This window comes from Entelurus aequoreus, linkage group LG25 (genome assembly GCF_033978785.1).
Source record: "Entelurus aequoreus isolate RoL-2023_Sb linkage group LG25, RoL_Eaeq_v1.1, whole genome shotgun sequence".
Taxonomy (NCBI): domain Eukaryota; kingdom Metazoa; phylum Chordata; class Actinopteri; order Syngnathiformes; family Syngnathidae; genus Entelurus; species Entelurus aequoreus.
In genome coordinates, this window is record NC_084755.1 from 35666075 (window position 1) to 35684345 (window position 18271).

Consider the following 18271-nt stretch of genomic DNA (forward strand, 5'->3'; position numbering starts at 1 on the left):
TTTTTTATTAATATGCAGGCCTACTACGCTACTGTATTTTAATGTTGGTCAATATGTCGGTACTTGGAGAACCGAGTGTGTTCTGAGGTGGTACTTGGTGGAAAAAGTATGAGAACCACTGTGTTAAGGTAACTATTGATTGTATATCCAGAGACATGATTAAAGTGTGAATTCAAACTCAAATGTTTTTATTTTATTTTTTTATTTTAAGGTCGCGGTAAGGCGTAACAGTTAAACATATAACATTCATGAAATGTTAAATGGTATAACTTAATTATTTCAGGAAGCAGAGACAGGCAACAAATGCTTTTTTTCCCCAGTGATTTAAATTGTAATTATTACTTATGCAATCAGATCGATGTGCATGATATTTTGAGTAATTAAATTATATTTTGAATTTATACATTTTATTTCCATTTGGTGGAATGGCATATGCATACAGTCGTGCTCATAAGTTTACATACCATGGGAGAATTTATGATTTCTTGGCCATTCTTCAGAGAATTTGAATGATAACACAAAAATCTTTCTTCCACTCATGCTTAATGGTTGTGTGAAGCTATTTATTGGCAAACAACTGTGTTTACTCTTGCTTTTTAAATCAAAATGATAAAAGAAAGTACCCAAATGACCCTGATCAAAAGTTTACATACCCCAGTGACTTTGATCTGATAGCATGCACAAAGGTTGACACAAACAGGTTTGAATGGCTAATCAAGGTCCCTCATTTTCCACTTCTTAATCAGTGTTTGAAAACTGTTGATTGGCATTCTCAATTCATTGGATATCTTTTTATACCCCTTTCCTGTTTTATGCAGTTCAATTACCTTTTCTCGCAGATCCTTTGACAAATCTTTTGCCTTCCCCATGACTCAGAATGCAGAAACGTCTGTGCAGCACTGGATGAAAGGTGCAATGGTCTGTCAGAAGCCCAGAAACTCACTAACCTTTTATACACACACATTAATTACAAACAAACAGGTCACAGGTGAGGATTGGAACCTTGATTTGGCCATTCAAACCTGTTTGTGTCAACTTTTGTGCATGTTATCAGATCAAAGTCACTGTGGTATGTAAACTTTTGATCTGAGAACATGCACAAAAGTTGAGACAAACAGGTTTGAATGGCTAATTAAGGTTCCAATTCCTCACCTGTGACCAGTTTGTTTGTAATTAATGTGTGTGTATAAAAGGTCAGTGAGTTTCTGGGCTTCTGACAGACCATTGCATCTTTCATCCAGTGCTGCACAGATGTTTTTCTGGATTCTGAGTCATGGGGAAGGCAAAATAATTGTCAAAGGATCTGCGAGAAAAGGTAATTGAACTGCGTAAAACAGGAACGGGGTATAAAAAGATAGCCAAGGAATTGAGAATGCCAATCAGCCGTGTTCAGACGCTGATTAAGAAGTGGATAATGAGGGATTCAGGTAGACCAGCAAAGATTTCAGCCACAACTGCCAGGAAAATTGTTCGAGATGCAAAGAAAAATCCACAAATAACTTCAGCTGAAATACAGGACTCTCTGAAAAATTGTGGTGTGGCTGTTTCAAGATGCACAATAAGGAGACACTTGAACAAAAATGGGCTGCATGGTCATTTGGGTACTTTCTTTTGTCATTTTGATTTAAAAAGAGTAAACACGGTTGTTTGCCAATAAATACCTTCACACAACCATTAAGCATGAGTGGAAGAAAGGTTTTTGTGTTATCATTCATATTCTCTGAAGAATGGCCAAGAAATCATGAATTTAAACTTACGAGCACGACTGTATATGTATGTGTATATGTATATATATATATATATATATTTTTTTTTTTTTTTTAAAGCTTTATATTGATTTGTATTGCTTTCCAGAATACAATTAAAAATGTATACATAAACCTGTTCTTCTTCTTGTTTCTTTTTTTGCATGCAGGGTTTCGGATTCGTAACATTCGAGCATAGTATGGATGCCGACAGGGCCAGAGAGAAATTGCATGGCACCGTGGTCGAAGGCCGAAAAATAGAGGTGCATGTCCTCCATGTTTTTATTTCAACTTCCCCTCCCTCCCCCCCTGTCCTCTATTGATGTATTTGTGTGTGTCTGTGTGAATGTTTGTGTGCGCATCGACCACAACAACATCCCCTCTTATCTTTCTTGTGAAATGACATTCAAAAGTCTCGGAAGGATTTAGTTTGGTTTGCGCCTGCAGAAGAATGTTTACATATACTGTAACCCTTCCCAGTTGTACTTCTCGTTGTTTGCAGACCTAAAACTGAATTATGGTTGCTCTTTCTATTTCCACAAAAACGTGCTTTTGGATTTAAATTTGTGAAAACAAATACATTCACTTGCCATTAATAATATATGACCATTTATCCTTTGCAATGTCATAAGTTGTCGACAGTGATCACCCCCTGGACTGATCAATAGTTAGACGCATACAAACTATTTACACCTACAGGCAATTTAGACTCTGAATGAATGAAATAAGTTTATTTCGGTCATATAATCAACCATCAACCATTTTGTGTGACCAGTTTAACAGTACAGATTATACATATATTAACAGTCGTACACATTTACACACAAAAAGAAAAGAAAAGAAAAAGAATGACCGAAAAAGGAATAGGCTGAAGCCAAAGCTTATATTTGCCTATCCTATACATTCACTGAAAATTAGATTGCCTGGAACATCAACTTAAAAAAAAAAATCAATGGGATGAAAGTAATTGTTACTATATTTTATAATTTTCAATTATTTCACCTTTCAAAGTTTTCTTAAACCTTAACAAAGAACTGTCAGGTTCAAACACTGATGACATATATTAAACAAGACAAGAAGCAAGGACTTAGACAGAGACAGAATTAAATTTGGCTCAATTAGAGGAGAGACATCTGGGCTGTACTCTTTGCACAGTCTCACCGCGCTCTGACGTAAGATTGTACGCCTCCTCTTTTATCTGGACTTTCCCTGATTACATGGCAACAGCTGTTTCTAAGGGACGGGGGGTCGTAAACAGCCATCGCCTTTAGTTACAGAACAGTTCAAAGGAATAGGCTGAAGCCAAAGCTTATATTTGCCTATTTTATACATTTCACTGAAAATTAGATTGCCTGGAACATCAAGGTTAAAAAAAAAATCAATGGGATGAAAGTAATTGTTACTATATTTTATAATTTTCAATTATTTCACCTTTCAAGGTTTTCTTAAACCTTAACAAATAACTGTCAGGTTCAAACACTGATGACATATATTAAACAAGACAAGAAGCAAGGACTTAAACAGAGACAGAATTAAATTTGGCTCAATTAGACGAGAGCCATCTGGACTGTACTCTTTGCACAGTCTCACCGCGCTCTGACGTAAGATTGTACGCCTCCTCTTTTATCTGGACTTTCCCTGATTACATGGCAACAGCTGTTTCTAAGGGAGGGGGGTCGTAAACAGCCATCGCCTTTAGTTACAGAACAGTTCAAAGGAATAGGCTGAAGCCAAAGCTTATATTTGCCTATTTTATACATTTCACTGAAAATTAGATTGCCTGGAACATCAAGGTTTAAAAAAAAATCAATCGGATGAAAGTAATTGTTACTATATTTTATATTTTTCAATTATTTCACCTTTCAAGAATTTCTTAAACCTTAACAAAGAACTGTCTGGTTCAAACACTGATGACATTTATTAAACAAGACAAGAAGCAAGGACTTAAACAGAGACAGAATTAAATTTGGCTCAATTAGAGGAGAGACATCTGGACTGTACTCTTTGCACAGTCTCACCGCGCTCTGACGTAAGATTGTACGCCTCCTCTTTTATCTGGACTTTCCCTGATTACATGGCAACAGCTGTTTCTAAGGGAGGGGGGTCGTAAACAGCCATCGCCTTTAGTTACAGAACAGTTCAAAGGAATAGGCTGAAGCCAAAGCTTATATTTGCCTATTTTATACATTTCACTGAAAATTAGATTGCCTGGAACATCAAGGTTTAAAAAAAAATCAATCGGATGAAAGTAATTGTTACTATATTTTATATTTTTCAATTATTTCACCTTTCAAGAATTTCTTAAACCTTAACAAAGAACTGTCTGGTTCAAACACTGATGACATTTATTAAACAAGACAAGAAGCAAGGACTTAAACAGAGACAGAATTAAATTTGGCTCAATTAGAGGAGAGACATCTGGACTGTACTCTTTGCACAGTCTCACCGCGCTCTGACGTAAGATTGTACGCCTCCTCTTTTATCTGGACTTTCCCTGATTACATGGCAACAGCTGTTTCTAAGGGACGGGGGGTCGTAAACAGCCATCGCCATTAGTTACAGAACAGTTCAAAGGAATAGGCTGAAGCCAAAGCTTATATTTGCCTATCTTATACATTTTACTGAAAATTAGATTGCCTGGAACATCAAAGTTAAAAAAAAAAACAATGGGATGAAAGTAATCGTTGCTATATGTTATCATTTTCAATTATTTCCCCTTTCAAGGTTTTCTTAAACATTAACAAAGAACTGTCTGGTTCAAACACTGATGACATTTATTAAACAAGACAAGAAGCAAGGACTTAAACAGAGACAGAATTAAATTTGGCTCAATTAGAGGAGAGACATCTGGGCTGTGCTCTTTGCACAGTCTCACCGCGCTCTGACGTAAGATTGTACGCCTCCTCTTTTATCTGGACTTTCCCTGATTACATGGCAACAGCTGTTTCTAAGGGAGGGGGGGTCGTAAACAGCCATCGCCTTTAGTTACAGAACAGTTCAAAGGAATAGGCTGAAGCCAAAGCTTATATTTGCCTATCTTATACATTTCACTGAAAATTAGATTGCCTGGAACATCAACGTTAAAAAAAAAAATCAATGGGATGAAAGTAATCGTTACTATATTTTATAATTTTCAAGTATTTCACCTTTCAAAGTTTTCTTAAACCTTAACAAAGAACTGTCTGGTTCAAACACTGATGACATTTATTAAACAAGACAAGAAGCAAGGACTTAAACAGAGACAGAATTAAATTTGGCTCATTAGAGGAGAGACATCTGGACTGTACTCTTTGCACAGTCTCACCGCGCTCTGACGTAAGATTGTACGCCTCCTCTTTTATTCCCTGATTACATGGCAACAGCTGTTTCTAAGGGACGGGGGTCGTAAACAGCCATCGCCTTTAGTTACAGATCAGTTAGAAGAAAAGGTCGTAAAACAGTTCAAACAAAAGGTTGCCCGGAGGGGAGTCTGATCCTGCTTCCTCTTCACTTTGTAGATCTCGGGTCAAGACAATATCTGTCCGTCGATTACAATACGTGAAAGAAACAGAACACCTTCATGTTGCTTCCCATCCTACACAGTGGAGTTTTACAAGCCTTCTTCTTGGTAGGATCAAACACAGCTTGTGTCTGCTCGCCGGGAACTCATTGAAACGCAAAGTTTTGTGATAACTTAGATACAATTATTCTAACAAGAACTACAAGTATTCAACTCATCACTGGTTTTTTTCCACCATTTAACTCCTAAAACTGAAATACATTTGTATTTTATATTCCTTCTTACTTTACGTATTTCAAAAATCAATATCCCCTGTAAATTATATTTTTCTCTTAATTTAAATAACCTAAGAATACAAGCTGTTGTTCTTTACTCGAAACATAATTTCCATTGTTTTTAAAAACACAATATCTGAAAATTTTAACACATTAGAACTTATAAGTAATGGATTGGTATGTTCATAGTAGCACGCTTTGTGTATTATTCTAATGACCCTTTTTTGAAGTTGAATTATTGGGTCTACGTTTGTTCTATAAACATTTCCCCAAACTTCAACACAATATGTTAAATATGGAAAAATAAAAGAATAATATAACATATGCAGACATTTCTTATTCAGCATGTGTCTTACTTTATAAAGAATAGCAATGGATTTGGATATTTTTCCCTTTATATATTCAATATGCGGTTTCCAACATAATTTATGATCAGTTATTATTCCCAGGAATTTAGTTTCATATACTCTATCAATTTGATTTTAATTTTTCTTCACAATTTGTCCTTGCACCACTAAACACCATACATTTAATTTTCTTATCATTTAACTCTGGTTAAGCTCTTAAAGCTCGGGACATTTTACTTGAAAAAGTTTTATCCTCTGCATCGACAAGGTCATGCATGAATGATTTTGATGCCAAAGTAAAAGGGATACTTTAATGCCTGCGCTAGAGATGCTAATGTACATATATATCCTACAGGGTAGCTACAAATGCTTCTTGTTCAGTGGGTTTTTACCAGAAAAGGAATTATACAGTTGGAACTGACCACCTGAGGGCACCACAGACTGTGGATGCTTTTAAAAAAGGCTTAAAAACCGTTCTTTTAAAAAAAAAAAAAAAATTTAAAAAGCATTTTTTTAGAGATATGCATACTAGTTTTAGCTATTTGGCTGTTCTAGTTTTTATTTTCATTATTTTTTTTATTATATTTTTTTTAATTTATTTTTTTAATACACTGTAGCATTTGAGGTTGTTTACTCAATGTAAAGTGCTTTTTAAAAATAAAATATATTATTATTATTATTATTATTATTGCCTATGCATTTTGGTTATTTGATTTTTGTATGTACAAATTGATGGATAACTTGCTTTGAAATTGTAAGTCAAGGTGACAAGCAGATATTGAAGTATGTATTGTTATTTTTGAAAAAACTATCAAACGGTATATCATTTCCAATGATCAGACCCGGTTTGTTTTTTTTATGAATTTTTAATGGGTCTATTGAAAATGTGACTGAATGTGCTAATCACATTCGAACCCTGATTTTTTTTTAGTAATTTTCAAAAATCCAATTGTATTTATTTTTTTGACGAATTAATAAAAATAAAAACAATTTTTTTTAGGCCATTTCTATGCTTAATTGCAGGTATGTGTCATACGTCAGCAACCAGAAGGAGGTTTTGTAACCTGTAAACTGTTTTATTAAGGTGTTGTTATTATTAGACCAGATAATATTACTCAAAAATCAGTTTGAATGGAGAATCGTGTTGAATCGAGTATCGATTACGAATCAAATCCTCACCCTAAGAATTGTAATCCAATTCTGAGGTGCCCAAAGATTCACACCAATAACAATGGAATATTTGTATCCAGTCGTGGTCAAAAGTTTACCTACACTTGTAAAGAACATAATGTCATGGCTGTCTTGAGTTTCCAATCATTTCTACAACTCTTAGTTTTTTGTGATAAAGTGATTGGAGCACATACAAACCTCGTTTCCATATGAGTTGGGAAATTGTGTTAGATGTAAATATAAACGGAATACAATGATTGGCAAATCATTTTCAACCCATATTCAGTTGAATATGCTACAAAGACAACATATTTGATGTTCAAACTGATAAACTTTTTTTTTTTTTTTTTTGTGAAAATAATCATTAACTTTAGAATTTGATGCCAGCAACACCTGACACAGAAGTTGAGAAAGGTGGCAATAAATACTGATAAAGTTGAGGAATGCTCATCAAACACTTATTTGGAACATCCCACAGGTGAACAGGCAAATTGGGAACAGGTGGGTGCCATGATTGGGTATAAAAGTAGATTCCATGAAATGCTCAGTCATTCACAAACAAGGATGGGGCGAGGGTCACCACTTTGTCAACAAATGCGTCAGCAAATTGTTGAACAGTTTAAGAAAAACCTTTCTCAACCAGCTATTGCAAGGAATTTAGGGATTTCACCATCTACGCTCTGTAATATCATCAAAGGGTTCAGAGAATCTGGAGAAATCACTGCACGTAAGCAGCTAAGCCCGTGACCTTCCATCCCTCAGGCTGTACTGCATCAACAAGCGACATCAGTGTGTAAAGGATATCACCACAGGGGCTCAGGAACACTTCAGAAACCCACTGTCAGTAACTACATCTGTAAGTGCAAATTAAAACTCTCCTATGCAAGGCGAACACCGTTTATCAACAACACCCAGAAACGCCGTCGGCTTCGCTGGGCCTGAGCTCATCTAAGATGGACTGATACAAAGTGGAAAAGTGTTCTGTGGTCTGACGAGTCCACATTTCAAATTGTTTTTGGAAACTGTGGACGTCGTGTCCTCCGGACCAAAGAGGAAAAGAACCATCCGGATTGTTATAGTCGCAAAGTGTAAAAGCCAGCATGTGTGATGGTATGGGGGTGTATTAGTGCCCAAGACATGGGTAACTTACACATCTGTGAAGGCGCCATTAATGCTGAAAGGTACATACAGCTTTTGGAGCCATCCAAGCAACGTTACCATGGACGCCCCTGCTTATTTCAGCAAGACAATGCCAAGCCACGTGTTACATCAACGTGGCTTCATAGTAAAAGAGTGCGGGTACTAGACTGGCCTGCCTGTAGTCCAGACCTGTCTCCCATTGAAAATGTGTGGCGCATTATGAAGCCTAAAATAGCACAAGGGAGACCCCCGGACTGTTGAACAACTTAAGCTGTACATCAAGCAAGAATGGGAAAGAATTCCACCTGAGAAGCTTCAAAAATGTGTCTCCTCAGTTCCCAAACCTTTACTGAGTGTTGTTAAAAGGAAAGGCCATGTAACACAGTGGTGAACATGCCCTTTCCCAACTACTTTGGCATGTGTTGCAGCCATAAAATTCTAAGTTAATTATTATTTGCAAAAAAAAATAAAGTTTATGAGTTTGAACATCAAATATGTTGTCTTTGTAGCATATTCAACTGAATATGGGTTGAAAAGGATTTGCAAATCGTTGTATTCCGTTTATATTTACATCTAACACAATTTCCCAACTCATATGGAAACGGGGTTTGTGGAACACATTTAATGTTATCTGGTTTTGCCAATGAAGTCCTGTTGTGTTGACTCATTATTCAATGTAAACTGTATGTGAAAATGGGCTACAGTAATTCCAATATGTTTTTCTCTTCAACTGTCATGACCCTGTGCCGGCCGGCAGAAGATTGTGTGTAAAAAAAAATAAATAAAAAAAAATGTAATCTTTAAAAATAGGAGAGTCAACTAACAATGTTGGTCCATTTTCTTCGCCGTGATACGGAGCAAGAGTGGCCTACATTATGTTTCTAGAACGCAGTGGAGAGCTGAAAGAGAGTTTGTGCAGTGGAATGATTGCAGACTTTTCTTGGCCATCTGAATAAGATGATGCTTATTCCCTTTCTCATCCCCCTCCCCCCCTCCCCCCCACCCCCACCCTCCAACGTCCTCCCAATGGTAGCTTTGTTTAGGGCCTCTTCCAACAAAGTTACAACGGTAACAGTACACAAAAGTGGGCGGGGCCCAAAAAGGTTTGGGAATGGTAAGTGTGGGTGAGCGAGCCATTCTGCCAGCATTTCCTCTCTTGAACGTTTGCAAGACTAAAAACTCACTTGACATTTCTTTTTGGAATTGTGGTTGGGTTGATGCCGTCTATTGACATGTTTTTTTCCTGCGTGACAGCGTACATGTTCATCCACTAAGTGTCCTTCCTGGAATTGCGTGTACGAGCGACGCCGACCGAGACATGATTCATTTGCACATCTCGGAGATTGTTGGAAAAAAAAAAAAAAAAAAAAAAATCATTTATCGATTTTGTTTTTTGAAGATAATGCACCCTTGCTTTTGATTTGCCATTTTAGTTTTCATTTACATTTGGAATGACTTGAATGGTTGGACTGACTTGATTACAGTATCCGTTTTTTTTTTGGTTTTTTTCCCGTGTTCAATGATTTACTTTGGAGAGTTTTTCATTTCAAAACGGCTGTTTGTCCCGGTATGAATGCTTTTTGATGCTTCCGTCACAAATGTTGTCCTTTTCTATGGTTGACTGGATGTTGCATAATGCTCCTCGGCATATTTTCTTCTTCCTCACTTTATTGACATTTCTTCCTGCCCACTGCATGCCACAATATGTTCACAAAACATAATTTGCCAAATGCATCAGTTTAATTTTGTTTCCCCCTTTTTACTTTTTGTCTGTTCTATTTTACGGAAATGTCACTGGAAGTGGAGAGCATGTTGAAACATAATAGAAAATATGCAAATGTGGAAGAAAGGTGATCCGTTTTTTTTTTTTTGGTGTGTTTTTTTAGTGTTTCTGAATGCAACTGTGAAAACACAAATGACATGAGTGTTTTGTCATGATGTTCTTCTTCCATTTCCCCGTGTTCACAACACAAGGGGGAACAAATGCATGCAGGCTATCACAAATGTGTCCATCGGCCCGCTATGTGTTTTGTTATAACTCATGGAGCTCTCTCTACCTGCTTTAGGTCAACAATGCAACAGCCCGAGTAATGACAAATAAGAAGGCTGTCAACCCATATGCAAATGGTATGTTGTTTTAGATTCTACTGTTCAAACAAATCTGTGTCAGTGAGCATTTTTCCTTTGCTGATATAATGCATCCACTTCACAGACGTGACATACACTACCGTTCAAAAGTTTGGGGTCACATTGAAATGTCCTTATTTTTGAAGGAAAAGCACTGTACTTTTCAATGAAGATAACTTTAAACTAGTCTTAACTTTAAAGAAATACACTCTATACATTGCTAATGTGGTAAATTACTATTCTAGCTGCAAATGTCTGGTTTTTGGTGCAATATCTACATAGGTGTCATTTCCAGAAACTATCACTCCAGTGTTCTAATGGTACAATGTGTTCGCTCATTGGCTCAGAAGGCTAATTGATGATTAGAAAACCCTTGTGCAATCATGTTCATACATCTGAAAACAGTTTAGCTCGTTACAGAAGCTACAAAACTGACCTTCCTTTGAGCAGATTGAGTTTCTGGAGCATCACATTTGTGGGGTCAACTAAACGCTCAAAATGGCCAGAAAAAGAGAACTTTCATCTGAAACTCGACAGTCTATTCTTGTTCTTAGAAATGAAGGCTATTCCACAAAATTGTTGGGGTGACCCCAAACTTTTGAACGGTAGTGTATCAAGATACTGATAAGACCGCATTATTAATGCAAAGGTATGTTTTAGACCAGTGGTTCTCAACCTTTTTTCAGTGATGTACCCCCTGTGAATGTTTTTTTAATTCAAGTACCCCCTAATCAGAGCAAAGCATTTTCGGTTGAAAAAAAGAGATAAAGAAGTAAAATACAGCACTATGTCATCAGTTTCTGATTTATTATATTATAACAGTGCAAAATATTGCTCATTTGTAGTGGTCTTTCTTGAACTATTTGGAAAAAAAAGATAGGTTTTTATTTATATTCATAAAGGATTTTTGAATTGTTGCTATTTTTAGAATATTGAAAAAAAATCTCACGTACTCCCTGGCATACCTTCAAGTACCCCCAGGGGTACAACTCGATTGTGTTTTAGACAATCGAGTTGCACAACCAAATAGTTTCTGCGCCAACTGTCAGAAATCAGCTCAGGAAAGGTCGTCTCCATTTGCACTTTGCCCTCATCGTTGTCTCGACCTGACTGCAGTTGGTCGTGGTAACAGTCTTGAGCTGGCAAATGCTCACATTCAATGGCGTCTTGACACTTTGGAGAGGTGTTCTTCTCATGGATAAGTCCTATTTTCCACTGTTCATGTTATGGTTGGCAGAGGGAGATGACGGCAACAGACACCAGAGAACAGTAATGTTCAATGATTTATTATATATATAGTATATATATAATAATAAACAAAACTAATAAACTATAGAATGGTGTGTGTGACAAAATCCATAAGGGAATGGGTGACAGACTTTGTGTAGTATTTAACTGGAGCGTTTTACCGTAAATGTTGGAGGTGCGTGTTGGGAGGAGCTTGTGCTGTCCGACAAGGGCAAGGCAGGCAGAGTTGTCCAGAGGCGGAAGTGGGGTCGAGAGGCAGGAGGAGTCGAGAACCAGAGAGCGCGAGGAAGACGGGGAAGATCCAGGAGCACGCGACACACAGCGTGACTCGGGGATGCACACAGGGAACTGCGGGGTGAGGGAGGACACGACAATCAACACAGGGAAAGCACAGAGATCAGGACAGAGAGAGAACATAAAGCTGGGTATCGGCTTACGGTACAGAAGACTATATTCCGGCACCGGCATGGCAGGTTGTGCAGGCTTATGAAGGTAGCTCCTTCATTACAGGCAGGTGCGCTGATTGCCGGTGAATGATTGCAGCTGGCGGCCGCGGGCGTGTCCCGAGGTGCGACAAGCAGAGCGCTAGGATGAGGGTGCATTGGAATGCGCCCTGGCCGTGACAGTTCAGGGCAGATGGCAGACAGCGTGTATGACGTTGTGTGGGTGAGAGTTTGCTGACGTTTAGGTTGTGGATGGAGTAGGGTAACGGAATGATAAGGCATATGTGGAGGTCTTGCACCTCCGCGTTCTTTGGACCACCAATCATCGACATGCCAGGCTCTTCCATGGGTACAACAGTGCTTTATTGGCAGGATTGTGCAAAAGTCTTTTTGTGCTTTTCAGCAATTGTCTTTAGTCTCAATCGAGCATACGAATGGTTTCTCTCGTCCGTGCTTGTGCTTCACCAACCACCAACTCTTCCCTCTCCTTCCCGACTGCTGCCTTTAACAGAGCGACAGGTGATCAGACAAACACTCACAGCTGGGTCATCTACGCACCTGTCGCTGATCTCGAAGCAGGTCTGCAGGCCACGCCCCCCCCCCCCCCCCCCCCCCAGTCCATAGTGGATCTAACATAATAGTGAGAGTCCAGTCCATAGTAGATCTAACATAATAGTGAGAGACCGGTCCATTGTGGATCTAACATAATAGTGAGAGTCCAGTCCATAGTAGATCTAACATAATAGTGAGAGTCCAGTCCATAGTAGATCTAACATAATAGTGAGAGTCCAGTCCATAGTAGATCTAACATAATAGTGAGAGTCCAGTCCATAGTAGATCTAACATAATAGTGAGAGTCCAGTCCATAGTGGATCTAACATAATAGTGAGAGTCCAGTCCATAGTGGATCTAACATAATAGTGAGAGTCCAGTCCATGGTGGATCTAACATAATAGTGAGAGTCCAGTCCATAGTGGATCTAGCATAATAGTGAGAGTCCAGTCCATAGTGGATCTAACATAATAGTGAGAGTCCAGTCCATAGTGGATCTAACATAATAGTGAGAGTCCAGTCCATAGTAGATCTAACATAATAGTGAGAGTCCAGTCCATAGTGGATCTAACATAATAGTGAGAGTCCAGTCCATAGTAGATCTAACATAATAGTGAGAGACCGGTCCATTGTGGATCTAACATAATAGTGAGAGTCCAGTCCATAGTAGATCTAACATAATAGTGAGAGTCCAGTCCATAGTAGATCTAACATAATAGTGAGAGTCCAGTCCATAGTAGATCTAACATAATAGTGAGAGTCCAGTCCATAGTGGATCTAACATAATAGTGAGAGTCCAGTCCATAGTGGATCTAACATAATAGTGAGAGTCCAGTCCATGGTGGATCTAACATAATAGTGAGAGTCCAGTCCATAGTGGATCTAACATAATAGTGAGAGTCCAGTCCATAGTGGATCTAACATAATAGTGAGAGTCCAGTCCATAGTGGATCTAACATAATAGTGAGAGTCCAGTCCATAGTGGATCTAACATAATAGTGAGAGTCCAGTCCATAGTAGATCTAACATAATAGTGAGAGTCCGGTCCATAGTGGGGCCAGCAGCGCAGAGATGTCCCCAACCGATGCACAGGCGACCGGTCCACCCCGGGTCCCGACTCTGGACAGCAAGCACTTCATCCATGGCCACCGGACCTGTGTCCCCCGCCCCCCTCCACAAGGGAGAGGGGGGGCAGAGGAGAAAAGACAGATCAACTGGTCTAAAAAGGGGGTCTATTTAAAGGCTAGAGTATACAAATGAGTTTTAAGATGGGACTTAAATGCTTCTACTGAGGTAGCATCTCTAACTGTTACCGGGAGGGCATTCCAGAGTACTGGAGCCCCAATAGAAAACGCTCTATAGCCCGCAGACTTTTTTTTTACACAAAGACTATGTCACTTTGCCAAAAAAGTAGTTCCTCTGTGTTAGCTCAGACAAAAACCAATGTAGATACAGCTTGTTTAGTATGCATGTTACGGCATGTAAATGGAGCGTTGTTGAAGGTTTTGGAGGGTTTTTTTGTAGAGGGATTGATAGGCGGAATAGATAAAATGACCTGCATTGTTAGCCGCCTTGGGCTAGAAGTTTTTCACTATCTAGAACGCCAAGAAAAGAGACGGACGTGTGTTTTTGTCTCACATAGGGTTTGTGGACGGTGGGCAAAATTCCCCCCCAAAAACGTGCGTACTCCTTTAAACGGTGCTTGTAGCAGTACTTCAAATGAAAGATAAACATCCCGTTTTGTCCCAAAACAATGAATTGTTGTTCGTACAGAATGTTGTGGCTTGGAAGTTCAACAGAACAGTAATTGGAATGTTTCAGTATGGCTTTAATCGAGATAACGGAATATATTACCATTGCCAATAGACAGTGTTTATGGACTTAACTAAAGCAATTGATACAATCAATCGTCATATTTGGATCAAAAAGATGAACGGCATGAACTGGGTGAGAAGCTACAGCACTTCATCAACAGGAAGCAATACATGAAGCTCGGGGAACACACGTTTAAAACGCTGAATATATTATGTGGCGTACCCCAAGGGTCAATCCTGGGACCAAAATTGTTCAATATCTTTTGTAAAGTTACAAAAGACTTAAAAGTTTGTATATTTTGCAGATGATACAACTGTGTTTTGTTCAGGAGAGAACACACAGAAGCTAATACACTGCAAAAACTGAAATCTAAGTAAGATGAAATATCTCAAATAAGGGTGATATTTGCTTATTTTCTGTCTGATAAGATCATTCTTCTCACTAAGCAGATTTGATGTTAGAGTGTTTTACTTGTTTTAAGGGTTTTGGTCCTAAATCAGGGGTGTCCAAACGTTTTCCACTGAGGGCCGCACATTGAAAAATCAAAGCTAGCAGGGGCCATTTTGATATTTTTTATTTTAAAAACCAATACAATATATGTATAAAAAAATATACATTTAGGCTTCCACTCAGGAAGGGTTTTGGTCCAAAAAATATTTAAAAAAATGTAATTATTCAGTATTATTTGTATTATTATTCAAGTTTTAAATCTCTAGATCAACATTAGGTCTATCTTTTTTTTTAATGAAAAAACACAAAATATGCAATATTTTCACCCAATAAAATTTTTAAGTGGGATATTTGAGATGATATGATAATTGGAACCTTAAAAAGGTCAATAACTCATAACACCATTGATTTTAATTCATTATTATTTTTTGAGCCATGACACTTAAAATCTAATCACACTAAAATTGTAGGGGATCCAAAAGGGTCCTACTCATTAAAGTGTTAAAAAATAAATTATATATATATTTTTTTTTTACTGTTTTAACACAATAATCTCGAGATCAACTTCAGATCTATCCGTCAATTATAAGTTTTATTGTTGTTTATGTTTTTTGTTTGTTCGTTTTAGGCCCTTCTTTAAAAAAAAAAAAACAGCTCGTTTTTTTACATGGCAAACACAAATATGCAACATTTTCCCCAAAAAATATATCTTAAAATATTTAATGTGACGTAATTGGAGCCTTGAATAGGTCAATAATTCATAATGACATTGACTGGGGTGAGTTTTTCCTTGCCCGTATGTGGGCTCTGTACCGAGGATGTCGCTGTGGCTTGTGCAGCCCTTTGAGACACTTGTGATTTAGGGCTATATAGATAAACATTGATTGATTTTGATTCATTATTATTTTAAAAAAAAAAGTCAACATATTGAGCAAAAAGGTCTCTTTTTTTTCGACCAAGAAAAGTGCACTTGTTATTAGTGAGAATATACTTATTTTAAGCTATTTTTGGGTTCATTGAAGTTAGCTATTTTACTTGTCTTGAAAGTCTTGACAAGCCAAATTTTCTTGTTCTATTGGCAGATAATTTTGCTTAGTTCCAATAAAATACCCCTCCTTTTTGTTTTTGTTTTTCCTGTTTTTGAACACTGACTTTTTGCAGTGCATCACAGCAAAACCAACAGCAATACGGAACGCCAGGGTGCGCAAAGAAATTGCGAGATTTTACAGCAATGCAAGTGCGTACATTCCGCACAATTTAAGCAGATATCGATAATTGATACGAAATGATGACGAGGTTTTCTCGTTAATCCTACATGCAAGAAATGTGTGGGCCGTAGGTCTTTAACAGGGTGGTCTGCAGGATTCTTGTTTAATTAGACCTTGAATATTTTTTCAATCGACCCCCATTTTTCTACATTAGGTGTCTTGTAAATAGACATTAATATTGATCCAGCGCTTTATTATAAACAGATAAACGTTGGCAGAGAGACATCTTTCAGCCAAGACGAGTTATTCACCCGTCTTTGCCAATCACGACGCTGCCGGGCTCCTCGTGACCGGCCGAGGGCCCGTCTCAGCTCGTTGGTGTTGAAGTGTTTGTACTAAAAAAAAAATAAGCGGAAGAGACACACATGTAGTCAACGGGAGACTGGGCTTTCTGCTCCGCCGCTCCCAGTCTGTGGAACGCTCTCCCTGACCACCTGAGGGCACCACAGACTGTGGATGCTTTTAAAAAGGCTTAAAAACCCTTCTTTAAAAAAAAAAAAGCCTTTTTTTGGATATATGCATACTAGTTTTAGCTATTATTTGTATTTATTTTTATTTTTTTTTAATACACTGTAGCACTTTGAGGTTATTTACTCAATGTGAAGGGCTTTTTTACAAATAAAATCTATTATTATTATTATTATAGTCTTATACCCTTCACCTCTAATTGGAGCACAAAGTGAAGCTAGTGTAACAAGGACATGTTGTGATAGATAGATAGATAGATAGATAGATAGATAGATAGATAGATAGATGGATGGATGGATGGATGGATGGATGGATGGATGGATGGATGGATGGATGGATGGATGGATGGATGGATGGATGGATGGATAGATAGACCTGACCATATTGTGAAATCCCAAAAAGAGGACACATATATGCGTGCCAAGGCCGGGACTAGGTGAACATGTGCCAATGATACTCCAACTTGCTTTATAAATAATATATTTATTTAAATAAAGCATTTTTTTCTCCTCTGTTGACAGCAGTGTTGGCGCTAGGAATTTTCAAAATGGGGTCCCAGGGACCCCATCAAGTCATAAAAATGGGGTCCCACAGTAAGTTTTTGGGGTCCCACTTTTTTGTAAGCCTTTTGAAAAAAAAAAAAGAAAGATAAACGTATGCATTATCCTGTTATATCTCACATTCTATATTGTGTTTTGGAAAAAGGTTGTCATAAATGTTACTTGATTCATTAAAAAAATAATAATAAAAAAACAAAACAAATGTGTATACATATGTAAATGTATTCAGTTATAAACATTTATTCACTTTCTTCTTTCCTTCATGGATCTAAACTTTACCGCTGCTGGTAGTTTTTTCTATGTTTTTGTTGAATAAGTTGTAGGTGTATTTATTTCAGTATAAAAGTGTAAAAAGTGTTTTGCTTGGGTCATGAAATGATGATAATGGTGTGCCAGGGCATACATACATTTTATATTTAACACTTAAATCTCTGGGGTCGTACTTATCAAGCTTCTTAGAATTACTCCTAGGAAGTCTGCTAAGAGTTGACTTAAGAGTAAATAACAGAGGTGAGACCAAGTCATTGCTTTGCAAGTCACAAGTAAGTCTCAAGTCTTTGCCCTCAAGTCTCGAGTCAAGTCCCGAGTCAAGACAGGCAAGTCCCGAGTCAAGTCCAAAGTCAAGACTGGAAAGTCTCAAGTCAAGTCACAAGTCCTGCATTTTGAGTTTCGAGTCCTTTCAAGTCCTTTTAACCACAGACTAATATTTTTACACAGATTGTGTATGCTTTTAAACCGCTGTATTTATTTATTAAAACAAGTGCATTTTAAATAGCAGGAAAAAAATAGTACTGACATTGCAATTAATAATAGCACTATTAACCAGTCATTTTAATAGTTTAAACAATTTTAAACATTTAACTCATTCCTTTACAGAATAAACCAATTTGCAAAAACAAGTGCAACTGTACTTATTTGTACAAAAGTGTTAACATTGTATTTCCATGGCATATTGCATTGTAACTAGTTCCACAGCAGTTTCTATTCTGTTCTTACCTTATCTCATTGATCTCATCTCATACTGTATGTGTGTTTATGTGTGCGTACACATGAAAAACATAACAAATACATGAACATAACAATGAACAGAGTTGTACTTTTTAGATGTCAGGGCCCTATGCAATATGTACACATATTCTTAATATAGTATACATTTTAACTGAC

At 37.6% G+C, this 18271-nt stretch overlaps 1 protein-coding gene across 20 annotated transcripts in view; it reads left to right on the top strand.

Annotated features, from left to right (window-relative positions):
* rbfox1 (RNA binding fox-1 homolog 1) overlaps positions 1–18271 on the top strand; it is a 783527-nt gene that overhangs the window by 650954 nt on the left and 114302 nt on the right. For all 20 annotated transcript variants that reach the window (XR_009824521.1, XR_009824520.1, XR_009824522.1 and 17 more), the window contains 2 exons: positions 1916–2008; positions 10243–10303. Coding sequence is in view for 16 of the 20 variants with exons in the window: in XM_062036671.1 (XP_061892655.1) it covers positions 1916–2008; positions 10243–10303 (154 nt within the window). In the remaining 4 variants the exon portion in view is untranslated. The remainder of the gene's footprint in view (positions 1–1915; positions 2009–10242; positions 10304–18271) is intronic.